This window comes from Zosterops lateralis (genome assembly GCF_965231275.1).
Source record: "Zosterops lateralis genome assembly, chromosome: 9".
Classification (NCBI taxonomy): Eukaryota; Metazoa; Chordata; class Aves; order Passeriformes; family Zosteropidae; genus Zosterops; species Zosterops lateralis.
In genome coordinates this window covers 22,795,539-22,809,011 of record NC_139769.1, presented here as the reverse complement: position 1 = coordinate 22,809,011, position 13,473 = coordinate 22,795,539, and the positions used below count along the sequence as shown (strand labels likewise).

General features: G+C 41.5%; 1 protein-coding gene across 1 annotated transcript in view; it reads right to left on the bottom strand.

The window, feature by feature from the left end:
• KCNT2 (potassium sodium-activated channel subfamily T member 2) overlaps nt 1-6,729 on the bottom strand; it is a 118,293-nt gene extending 111,564 nt beyond the window's left edge. Inside the window, exon 1 of the mRNA XM_083867396.1 lies at nt 6,564-6,729. Within this exon, the coding sequence (XP_083723522.1) occupies nt 6,564-6,658 (95 nt within the window). The 5' untranslated portion in view covers nt 6,659-6,729. The remainder of the gene's footprint in view (nt 1-6,563) is intronic.
• Between the last annotated feature and the right edge of the window lie 6,744 nt (nt 6,730-13,473).

Here is a 13,473-nt window from a genome sequence, read left to right as displayed (position 1 = left end):
CCCAGCCAAGATAAATTTAGAAGGAGGGTGAGTATGGAACTACATTAACATTTACTTTCCTGAGACTGTGCTCCTAAACTTGCCACAAGAGTGTAAATTCGGCCCTCTTGCTGTGGTACATGCAGCAGTTCTACAAATGTCAGGTGGTTTGTTTTTTTTTTTTGTTTTGTTTTTTTCTTTTTTTTTTTTTTTTTTTTTTTTTTTTGGGTTTTTTTTTTTTTTTTTTTTTTTTTTTTGGGGGGGGTTTTTTTGGGGTTTTTTTGGTGTTTTTTTTTAGCAGTGAGAAAGGGCTACGTTTTTACATACAGCAAGTTTTTCAGGGTTTAGGGCAACTCAAACTTTTTAACTACTACTATGCAGAGTCCCACTGCAAGACATGAAAACACTTGTTCTCCTAGAGAATTGGACTGTTAAGGTCTTGAGCAATTTCAATCCACATCAAGCCTTTACATTAGAGTTTAGGCTTCTAAAACTCTTTATGGTTTTTGAAAATTTCATTACAAGGGCAAATCAAGATAAATTTGACAATATCTGCTCAAGTCCTTTTATTTGTAGCCTCTGTTAAATGAAAGAATTCCTGTAAGTTAACATGTTTTCTAAAATGAGGCCAAATTGACTAAAGTATTTCTTGAAGGAAAGAGGAGGATTACATTGAGGAAACTGTAATAGAATTTTCTTTTGAGGAAATTATAATAGAATTTTTATACAAGTTGAATCTAGACTCAGTTATTTTAAATCACTTGAATCAGAAACATGCTGCCTTTTTATCCCCTTTTAGTTTAACAATCTCAGGTGATTTCCAAAAGGAAAGGCAAAGGGAGGGCTTTACTCACTAATTCACACCGTGACAAATGACTGTTAAAGTGCCTTCTGAGATTTGCAGTGGGGAGCTGTTCCTTGAAAGTCACCAGTCAACATGACAGCCAGCAGGATACAATTGTCCAAGTGATGTGTGGAGGTGTTCTGTATTATGTGAATCTCCTTCCTTTCCAGATAGGTGGTAATGTGCATTTATGCAGAAAGCACACCGGAATGGAGGGTTGATTTGAATTTAATCCTGTAAGTACTCAGTGTAAGAACAGTTCTTTCACAAAGGTAAAATTTAGCTCTGTAGTTTTAAAATTAAAGTATATACTGTAGCAAAATGACTCAAATTTTAATCTCAATACAGAAGCAGGATTTGAAATGAATTTCCAGTACCAGTTAATGTTCTTGTTATATCTGTACAGAATAGAAAAAAAAAAAAAAAACCTACAGAATTGGAAAATGTAAATTTTTGTTCCATGACTGAAATTGTAAAAATATCTTTGCAGCAGCATATAGAAAAGTTATGAAATCTGATGCTTTGAAAGTGGGGGTTGGACTACCCACAAGTTATCTGTTCGTATTGTTTCCTTGGACACTCCAGGTGCTGAACCATTCCTGCACAGCTCAAGACATTTTTGTCAGAGCAGGCAGAGGGGAATTTGAACAGTTCATCAGAATAAGCAGTCCTGCTTCAATGGTGGGAAACATTCCTGTCTTGCTAGAATTCACTAAACCAAATGCAGTTTTTCTATCTTCAAAAGCTTCTAAAGAAAGGATTAAATGACGGGACATAAATGATTTTAAAAATGTGAGGTAAACTGCTCTGCAAGATACTAAAGGCCTTAATAAAAAGGCAGTGATATGGACAGAATGTAAATGCTTTTAATTTTTAACTTGGAATTCTTTCTTTACACCTCTTCCATGCTGTGGTTTGGCTGTTTTGAAGCACATGGTAACTATTTATGTACACAAAAACCTCTTCATTGTAGCTTTCCCAAACTTACATGGGAAACCTAAAATAAACATCTTTTCTCCTCTCTTCTGCAACAAATTATTTATCAACTTTGACCATGTCACCTCTTCACCAGGTAGGGTGTTTTCTAATTTTTGTGTAGCTTTTCAACACAGCTGGTAAGAATAAGGACTGATGATCAGTAGGGTTATGAAACATTTCATTACATAGTTTACTACTGCAATCACATTTTAGTGAAATCTGGCTGAATTAACAGGTGAATTATTGTACTAATCACCAAGTTCCCCCTTTATTTCTGCTCACTTCCCAGCAGCCAAACTGAAAGGTAAATTGCATTATGATGGTCATTACACATCTCAGAATATCCAGCAAATCAAAACAGTCTGTTTCATTTTCAGATACTTTCAATAATGAAAGCAAAATGTAAGATTCACAAAGGGATATTAGCGATATTTATAGAACAAATGAAAAAGTCGAGGATCCAATCTTCTCTTTACCCTCAACCCAGTGCCTGGGATATTTCCATGGCCAGAGGAAACCTGATCCACTGCCCTATCTGCCACAGAATTTACCCACCTGACACACACACACATGCTCTAGCTGGGCTGATCTTCTACATGCTGCCTTGTAGAAGTGCTCTCCATATAAAATGAGTGTAGTGTAAGCATCAAGCTTCATCTCCAGTTCTCAAAGGGAACCAGGTTCCCTTGGAAATCTAGCTTTGCAAAAACCAAAACTGGTTTTAATATCCCTTTTGTGGGGGGAAAAAAACAAAACAAACAAACAAACAAAAAACACTCAGCAAATTCAAGAATGCCAATAGTTTGTTTTTTTTTTTTTTTTAAGTAGCTTTCTTACTGAACAAAATCATTTGTCAAAGATTCAGCATATTCCTCTGTACACAGCAAGTTCTTTCATGAAAAATAATATACAATCCAGTTTGGCGGTTTGTGGAAGATGACAGCCCAGAACCCATCTGTTACTGAAGCCAACTGCAAGGCTGGCTGTGAATCTAAGCAATGAAAGCAGAATTTTTGAGGGGAAGGGAATGAAATGCAAAAGCAGTGAGATGGATGTTACTGTATTGAAGAAATACAGGTAAGGAAAGGATCATGAAGTAGGTAACAAAAACAGAAGAAAAGTCTGAGTGAGGCTCCACTACAGAAGTCCCCAAGAAAAAAAAAACAGAAATCTGACCTCAAACAAGTAGAGATTTAAGAACAAAATTCCTGAATGAGAGTCCTGTTACAATCAGCTAAGCATTTTAGCACACGTGCATTTTATAAATTAACAGGAACATTTAAAAGAAATAGGTGATCAAACTCTCACCCTAAAGAAACATTATCATTATGGTTTCAAAACTGAATTATGATTATGTCAGATATATATATTTCAACAAAAAGAGGAGAGATCATATAATTTCAATCATATTTATTATTAAATACTACTATATGACATATAATGGCAAACTAAGCTATAAAAACTGATTTGGAGACAAAGAATGCTGGGTGGGTTGTGGCAGATGAGAGGAGTAATTCCATCTCCTCTCCACTCTATAAAACCAACATGCATCTGAAAACCAGGAGATGGATCCTATCAGCAAAAGACCAACATTGTTCCAGAAAGGGCATAAGGGAAGGAGAAAAGAGATCCCCCAAGGATGATCAGACTGGGAAGATAAAAAAGAGAATGGAACTAAGACACAGAGTTTGGCTAGTAACAGACCTGAAGTTCACAGATGGAAAACCCTTAGCCTACGTCACACTGCCAGAGTTGAGAGCAAGTGGAATTAAAAAGTTGCAGTGAAGTGGAAATAGGCAGAAAAATATTTGCAGCATCTCAGCCAAAGTCCAAAAATCCAAAATGAACTATCTTGATCATGTGCAGCCATCCTGTAAGGCTGCTCTAACTGTGTTTCCATATTCAGATATTCCATTCATAGTTAACATCCATTCAAGTGAAGGGGTTACAAACAACACCTCCAGCAGTAACTATAGTGCACACTGCTTAGAACACAATACAAAGGATGTGCTTCACCAAAACCAACCAATAACCATTTACCTAAGAGTGCAAAGACAAGACAATAAAGCAGACAAAAATAATAAGCAAATTAATTTTAATAAACCAATCATTGCAAACTAATAAGCAGCTGATCTCAGGCTCCCCATAGGTCTGCAGGCTTGCTCATTCAGTGTTTCCTGGATGTCTAATAGTCTAAATATTCCACTTGACACTATTTCTATGCAGAGCATGCATGCTTTTTCTATAATGGATAGCAGCAATATTCCAGCAACCCAGGAAGGAATAAGTATTTCAGTATTACACATGATAACCTCCGGTTCAGAAAAGTAAGAATCTGGACAGACAAACAACAGATAATACTCAAGATCTTTGTAAGAATGGCTCTTGTTCAGTTACTGGAAAGCTGGTATCCAAAAATACTGCTATGGTAACTTGCAGAGCTGGAGGAGAGAGTGCTGCTATCACAGCCTCATGCAAAACACAATCTTGCCTGCATTGTGGGGAATCCCCTGCACACCTTCCTACCACTGTGCAGCTGTGCCCAGCCTCAGCACAGGACAGTGCATAAAGATCTAAAAAGCCATTTACATTTTTATATTTCAAATTGTGCCAGAGATCTTTCTTCTAATGCTTGTTGGAATAATAATGAAATAATAAAATTGACTATTAATTTTTCACCAGTTCTTTGCTGCAGTTTTCAGATGGTAAGCATGCTCCAGAAGACTTTTGTGCTGTAATTCTGCTATCAAGATTGTTTTAAGGATTATCTACTTTGATTTTGTTAAGTGCACATAGACCTGAAATAGACAATAGCTAAAAGGATGCTCTGGGTTGTGCAGTTACACTGTTTGCTATTTGACACCAAATCATGCTTCTTCTGTAGCAGCTAACTTCATGAAGTGCAAGTCAAACAACTGGCATCAGAGAAGTGTCTGGCAGAAGTTTAAACTAGAGGTGAAAAAAGTGTTAAGCCACAGAGTAATGCAAAAGGTATACAAAGCACGTTTTGTAAATTTTAGCCATCAAACCCCAAAACAAATAAATAAAGTTTTTAAAATAAGACAAGTTGTGGAGTTTTTTTCCTATTCCAGTAGGAAATAAGATGCAGGTATAAGATGCTATGATTACATTTTCTAAAATCTCAAAGAATCAGAAGTCATGACTACATTACAATATACTTGAAATTTTTTAACCAGTAAAACCATCCTTTGATAAACATACTATTTGACTCTCCATTTTGCAGTTACAGTGCTGTCATTTCCAACCAACAGCATTCATTTTTGTGACTATATATCAACATGTCATTAACTATTTCATAGCTGTCTGAATAAACACCATTTGTTTAACTTCTTCAATGTTCTCCTAAACAAATGTAATATTTAGTTATATATTTGCATGATTTTGTGATTATCAATCAATAAGGATCCATATTTCCTTGGGAAAGTAGTGAAAATCTGAAAAATGTAGAACAGCATTAAAATCAAAGTTTCTGACTGCCAAGTTAAAGACATACTCTGACAGTGCAAATATATTGAATTAAAATCTCTCCAATAAGTTGCCAATTTGGCTTTTCTGACATTTGACTCCAAGAGAGTGTTAGTACAAAGTGGATATGACACATAATTTTGCAAGATGCAACCATGTAATAGTCTATTGAGACACAAGGTTGTCTGGTCCAGCAGAGTGGAATGATGCTGGTGCTGTTCACGAATGCTGTTCATTCAACATTTTGAAACTGAACACACATTCCTGGTTTGCTCGTTTCTTCTAATGTAAAGGGTTCTTTGTTTATTATTTTCAAGGACAACATTTGACTTGAAACAAACAAATCTTTTTCTATCGGGTGTGACCAGAGATGCTGACAGACTTGCAAGAATTCATAAAGGAATAAAATCATGGTAGTTGCATCCACACCTAGGATCCCAGCACGGAAAGAAACTGCATGTGAAGAAGCCTGGGTACAGGACAGCGAAAGCACACTGCAATTAGCCTTTGGACAAACGGGAAATGCACGTTTTGTTCGGGAAGTTCCCTCTGTGAACGCTATGGCAGGGAGAGGATCCCTCACCTGTGCTGCTCCAGCTCCTGCCGTGCGGCGGGGCAGGGCAGGGCAGGGCAGGGCAGGGCAGGACAGGGCAGGGCAGGACAGGGCAGGACAGGGCAGGGAGGGCAGGGCAGGACAGGGCAGGACAGGGCAGGGAGGGCAGGGCAGGACAGGGCAGGACAGGGAGGGCAGGACAGGGCAGGGCAGGGCAGGACAGGGCAGGACAGGGCAGGGAGGGCAGGGCAGGACAGGGCAGGACAGGGCAGGGCAGGGCAGGGCAGGGCAGGGCAGGGCAGGACAGGGCAGGACAGGGCAGGACAGGGCAGGACAGGGCAGGACAGGGCAGGACAGGGCAGGACAGGGCAGGGCAGGGAGGGCAGGACAGGGCAGGACAGGGCAGGGAGGACAGGGCAGGGCAGGGCAGGACAGGGCAGGGAGGACAGGGCAGGGCAGGGCAGGACAGGGCAGGGCAGGGCAGGGCAGGACAGGGCAGGGCTCCTGCCGGGAGCGCTCCGGGGCCGGCGGGATGCCCCGCGCTCTCTCCGGGGGACCGGCCCGGCTCTCTCCCGCTGCGGGCGGGGCGCGGCACCGCAGCCCCCCGGCGGCCCTCGCACCCCGTTCCCGGCAAAGTTTCCCCCGGGGCTGCGCTGCCGCGGGCGGAGGTGCCCTCAGGGAGCGCCGCCCGGCCCCGCCGGGGACACCGCGCCCCGCGCTCACCTGTCGTCGCTCTGCCAGCCCTGGTCGCCCAGCAGCAAGTCCCGAAAGCGGTACCGCGGCGGCAGCGGCGGCACCTCGCTGTCCAGGTCCACCATGCTGCCGGAGAGGGAGGCGGGGGGCCGGTCAGCAGAGAAAGGGAAGCCCCGACGCGCTGCCCGAGGAGCGGCCGGAGCCGCCCGGGCGTGTGGCGGGCAGAGCCCGGCGCGGCGGCAGCGCGGAGCTGGCCAGCCCCGCACAAAGGCGCGGCGGGGCTGTCCCCGCGATCCCCGGCGGCTCGGAGGGAGCCTCTCGGCCCCGGGAGCCAAGTCCCGCCCCGGGGGGAGGCAGGTGCCGGCTGGCGGCGGCCTCGGCGCCACCGCCCCCCGCCCACGCCCACCCTGACAGCGGGCGGCGAGCGCCGCCGCGGCCCACAACAAAGGGCCCTGCCGGGGCCGGGCCGGGCCGCCGCCTCGCCCCCCCGAGCAGCCCCCTGCCTCCTCCCCTCCGCCCGGGGTACCGCAGGGGTGCCTTTCTGTAGGCCCCGAAACGTGGGGAGCGGGTGTTTTACCGTGGGTAGGGGCCTCACAGCCCCATGTGTTGTGACGGTGGGGCCATCTGGGCACGGCTGGGGCTGGCACAGCCTGGTCCGCCGGCCCGTGTTAGTTAACCCGGCACACCTGGGCAGTGCCAGCCCCTCTAAAACCCCGGGTGTGAGCGGGCCGAGTAGGCTTCGGTCAGTTTCTGTCCGCTTAGTTGGGAGCGGCGGAATTGCTCTTGGACTAGCAGGTGGTGCAGGCCCTGGAAAAAAATTTTAAAAATCACAGACAAGTTGAACTACTCTCATGGTTGATATTTGCAGGTAATGCCTGAAGGTGTGAGGTGCACTAAAAGTATTTTAATTCCATGCTTGACTGATGAGGCACAAAGTACCAATATGGTGATGTGATTGAATGCGCTGTCACTAAGCAAATAATGTTTTTAGATTTGCCTTAAAGGGTTACTTTAATCTAGACTGTCATGCCAATCATCTAATGTTTTACTAAACACTTCTAAAAAAACAATTATAGTAAACACTGACATTACTGCAATTTCTGCAGCCTGTCATAATTTGCTTTCCTTGATCAGCTCTTCACCGAAGCTATTCAGTAGTTGTTTCCTAGGATTAAGTCGTGCTTAATCTTAACACTGGTCAAGTTTTAGATTCAGATTTATATTTTGCTGGATCAGGAGCTAAGTGATAAACAAGAATTTATTTCCTAAGTGTGGTTTAAACACCATATATTTAATAAGGGGCTTGCATAGATTCAATAGGCGTATTGAAGTTTGAACCTTGTATTTTCCATTCAGCTGGATTCCTGTGTGGAAGGTAAGCTAGTTAAAAGCTGGACATCAGGATCAGCTCAAGTATGGCAGCCTGGAGTGGTGCATCATGTAGCACTGTGCCCTGCTGAGAATCCAGCTCTGAGCTCCATGCTGTGATGCAAAGATTTCCTCAGGTAACCAACAGGTAGCTCAATTCAGAACCCAGACTATCTCTGCTGTTGTTACAGTCATTGCATTTTTCCTTGCTTCTTTAGCACAGAGCTCTTATGCACAGCTTCAGTGATTGCTGTTAGAGAGCTGCAGTGTAGAGTCCCAGGCCGTATAAAATGCTGGGATCACTGGAGTATGATGCTTACCCTTTTTCACAGCTTGCTGCACTCAGCATTTACAATGTGCTTCTCAGAAAGCCTTGTTAGGTGAAGCAAAACAGATGCCCGTATGTGGCAAGAGTTCAAAGGTAACTGGCTCTTTGCTTTGGCTTATATGAAAAATAAATAAAATAGTGAATTATTCTGTATCCATGTTCTTGCCAGTTTTACCATGTTGTATTCTGAGGTCAGAGGTCTCTAAAAGTATAATAAAAAAATAAAAAGTCCAGGATGGTTCTTTAGAATATTTGTTATGTGCTGCCCTGTTTATTCTTTTATAGCTGCTGCTCCAGTTAAAGGGGCTCTTGTAAGAAAACATTGTTTCATTTCTCTGCCTGGGTATTTGTCATCCTACCAAAGTTGAGGTGGGGTGAAGCCTGTATGCTATAATTTTTTGTTATAAAAGCAAAGCAGTTTGGCTGACTATAGTCCTTTCCTGAAGTGTATGAATCCTAGACTGGCTGGGAAATTAATGGTGTTTCTACTCTATCTTCTAGCAGCCTCATTAATTTTTCCGCCTGAATTGATTAATTTAACATGTGTTTTCATACTTGAGGAGCTAAGTAGCAGGAGAAGCTTTTGCTCTTTTTCTACCATGGAAATGTACTTCAGACAGGTAATAGCTGACTGGGAAATGAGCAACCTGGTGAGCAGTTGAGCAAAGCTAATAGAAAACAAACTCATTACTGAGACTATAGTCATGCAATTTATACAGATGCTTAATTCTGTGCTCCCAAGTAATAGAAACTCTTTGCAATGTAAAATGTGTTTTTACATGGCTGGCAGTATGATGCCTGATCCCTCTAAGTGTATAAAATTGGATAGAAAGGGGATTTTAGTTGGCCAAATCCCGTATTATGATTAGTAACTCAGAACACTTGGGAAAGTTTTGCCTTCAAGCAGAGAAGACACTGAGTCATCTGCTTGGAGACAGGTGCTGGTTATGAGCCATTATACTGGGTCACTGTGCTCAAGCCAGGTGTTCCTTGTTGGGTGTTTGTGTTAAAGAAAAGCTGTGAGCCACACTCAGGAACAAACGTAGGTTTGTACTTTTGGGATGGTTCTGGCCCTGAGAAATGTCAGAAGCATCTGTGACCCTGACTTGGGGACTGAAAATAAACTTTAATCAATCTATTTTTTTTTTCTGTTTATCAAAGTGGGTAGGTACAGATGGGTAGCTCTCAGTAGTTGACTCTGAAGTCTGAGAAAGAGAGTGTTTAAGAACTGTGTAGTTGAGTTTGCTGTTCATGATTGAATTTACATCCTGGAGCACACTCAGGTATAGAAACAACAAAAAATGGTATTTGGGTTTTTTTTTCTAGGTTACCATATTTTCAATGGCATGTAGGTAAAACAGATTGAAGCAATGCAAATGGTTTCTGGACTTTTTCAACAATTGCAGTGTAAATAGAGGGAAACAGGTTATTAATGCTGTTCTTAGTTCAAGATGTTCTGCCTTTCTATCTAAATCTGAATTATGCAATTTATTGTAATAAAGTAAATCAGATTATTGTGTTATGTTTTGATATTTTTCTCAAAACACTTGCAAGGTTCCCTTTATAATTAATCAGTTTAATTATTGACACTTACTGGGGTATTCTTTAGTGATAATATTAATACCTAAAATTATTCAGGCAAAACAAAGCCAAACATTATTGAAGGGAATTAGAGGAGCATCTTAGCCATGATAAACTGCTCTATTTCAACCTCTGAATGTGTTGCTGGTCCTCAGCATTAAGGTGCTGAAATAGTCCTGCCCTGTCCCTTCCATTGCTTTTCAAAAGTCTACCATGGCTCAGGGACTTGTCATCCCCTGCTGATAAGCTTATCATCCCAACCCAGTTTTTATTCTCCTAAATAATACTGTGAGGTTGGGGGAAGAAAGAGCACCAGTAAATATAATTTAAAAAAAAAAAAGGGTCAAAAAGGATGAGGTATTTATGAAGCAAATAAACAGTAATCCTTTTAAGGAGTTCTCTAACATGGGTGACTTGTCCTTTCAAGGAAACTAGGCTGGTATTGTCTGGATGGCATTTTGGGTAACTCAGCAGACATGCACAAGACACTTACTGTAAGGTGTAGTCTGGGCTGTAGGGAAAAATGGACAGTGGAAATAACCTCTCTACAGAGTTTGTGTGTTTATTTTTTGTCTGTTACTGTTACTAAAGGGTTACTAAAAGGCAGGCTGAAAAACTGGCTAAAAAAAATAAATCAAGCTCTTTTTGAGGTTTTTTTCCCAAGTCTCTTTTTCTTCATTTTTATTTTTCTTCCCCATAATTAAGCATCTGGATGTTTGTGTTGCTATTGGGAACTTTTGAACTCTCACATTCTGCTGGGTAATCAGTTATCACTCAAGTTATGTCTGTGTGGCTTTGGGTTTAAGGCTAGAACAGGGAACTAAAGTACTGACAGTGCTGGCAGTCCATGGAGCAGTTCTGTACCTTTGGCAGCTGAATAGAATGTTTAGGGACTCAGCATTCAGAGTTCAAAAATTATCTGGGATTTAGATTAGTAAACTGTACTTCAATAATCTTATATTTACTTTGGCTGCAGTTTCACTTCCAAAATAGTCTGTAGAAAAATCATCATGACTGTATCTTTTAAATGTACCTAGATTGAAGTCTGAAGAGTCCTTGCTGATAAATATTCGTTACATCAGAAATCTGAATTTCTGCATTAAGTAAGGTATACCTCTCAGTTATAAAACAACAGTTTTTACTTTTTTAAGAAATTTGTAACCACCTTTTTTTTCTTTTTTTTTTTCTCCCCCTGGGGCTTTCAGACTATTAACTCCAAAAGCAATCTCAAATCTGAAGTACAGGTGCCTTATTGGACTAAAATTAGGTGTGCTAGACTGAGTCTCAGCATCCTGGAATCTGAATGGATTTGAGAGGTTAGATCAAATCAGGAGCAAAAACTGGTGAGAGGTGTGTTTTGAGGACACTCCCTGTTTGCCTACCTTGGTACAGGACTGTTATTTAGTGATGTGGAGTGTAGGACTAAAGATTACATCAGTGAATGTCTGAATGGATTCAAACTCATTGACTGCAATTTTGAATTTTTAAAACTACTGCACACTGAATCCTTCATAATGGACCTTGGCCAGGATGCCAGAGGGGGCATTGAGTTGGAGGAGGGCAAAAGGACCTGAAAGTTCTAGAGCCTTTGGTTTGCCTTTACCCAGTATTTGTGTTTCTTGAGGCTGATGGAAAGCAAAGGGATGTTGCTGAGCAGTGCAACATTTGTAGAGCCCACAGCACTTTGAGATTGTACTTTTAGATCCTTATCTCCACACTATCTCCTTCTTGCACATTTTCTTCGTGTTATCTAAAATACAATTTCTTCGGCCCATTTTGTGTGTCAATTACTGTTGGGTAAGGGCAGCCTGTTTTATCTTCTCCATTTTTGTGACCATAACACTAAGTCTGCTAGAACAAGGAGCAACTGTTTATTTCCATTTCAACTCCCAACAACTGCATGGACTCTGCCTTATTCTTTTGTGTCATTTTCTATTCAGATGATTACTTGTCTTGCATCTTTCCCTAACAGCTTCTGATCACATGCATTATAATGAGAAAGCACCATAATTTTCTTACTTCCCTTGCTGCAAAGGAATTGTCACTGCAATCCCACTCATCTCTTTCACATTCCTTTCTTTAAAAGGACTTACTAAAAGGTTAGGACAACATGAGCTTATTGAGTTTGTTCCTTTTTTTGTTTGTTAGTTTAAGTTTACTTTTGTGACAACTTACTGAATTCTTGGCTTTTGGAGATAAGGCCTATGTTTGGTTTATTCTCAATTTTACAATATGGTCTGGGGGTGGGGTCTGAGCATAAAAATGACCGTGTAGCCCAGTAAGTTTCTGCAGAAAGAAATGTTTGTGTCACCTCCTTGCTAGGTAGCTGGGACATATGCTGGACTAGCAACAGAGGGAGTTGATGATAACTTTAATTGTCCTTTAGGAAAGTGCAGCCATTGGGGGAATACTAGTGATACACAATAAAACTTTGGAAAAAACCCAAAATCATATTTTTTTACAAGCTCTAGACTGCTCCATGCTGTTTTGTCTTTTCTAAAATTACTATTTCTAAGCAAAGCTTGCTATTCTTATATACCTTTAAATCATTATTTATCCTATTTACTTTTTATTGTCTATTTTGCATATCTCTTTTTTTAATTGTTTGATACACCTTCCAGAGTGCAATGCTGCAATGTTTAGAATTGTTTAAACTTCAGAGGAAAAAATGTTCTTGGAGTCCTCCTATCTTTCCACGTGGTGCCTGTTTTTTTAAATGGTTGTGCAGTAGCAGACTGTTCTGCTGGCATGAAAGGTTTGATAGTGATTCAGAAACAGTAACAGACTGAAATAGCCCAAAGTGAGAACAGAGTTTTAAGGTCACTGTGAAATTCTGAAGCTAGGGCAGAAAGCAAAATGAGGGATTTCAAATTTGATAATTCCTCTGAAAGCATTAGGAGGAAAAAAAAAAAAAAAAAAAAAAAAGGGTACTTTCCTGTATCTAATAAAACTGCAGTGTTGGTAGGTAGAAGGCGTGTTTTCCACAGCCCAGTGAGCAGGACTCCACTGCAAGCACGATCTTTAGGAAGTTGTTTCAGACACAGGGTATCCAGTATGACCTGATCCTTTTATTCCTCTGTGCTAAGACAGATCTGAAGGGGACAGTGCACCCCAGCCCTGTGGCATCTGTGGTGACGTGGAAAGGAGCTGTAGGAGCAGGAGAACAGCAGCCCTGCGTCACAGGAGAGTGAGCTGCTGGGAAATGGTGATAACCTGGGAATTGCCTTCCAGTAAATCTTCACTTGGCTGCGAGTAGGAGGACTTACTTCATTTAAAAGTAGGGTTACTGACAGCTGCTTTTATATAGGAGGAGAACATCTTTTTTTGCAAAGAACACCTTTTCAAGTAATTTTCACTTCACTTTTGAGTATAGAGCAAGCACCAAGGCAAGAGAATGAGGTGGTACTTAAACACAAGTAATCAGAAGTGGGTTTATATTACTTTTAAAATTGGCCATGATATATCTCCTGTCTAAGCACGTGCTGTTATCTAATTTACCTTAGAAGAAGGTGAAGGAATATTCCTAAAGAATTCCTAATACTGTGTTTCCCTTTGCAAGGGTGCCCCCATGACCCATTCTTGGTAAAATAGCCTGAACAGCAACAGCTGTTCAGACAGGAATTCAAGTTCAAGCATCCAAACCTGTCTGAGAGTGCCTATGCC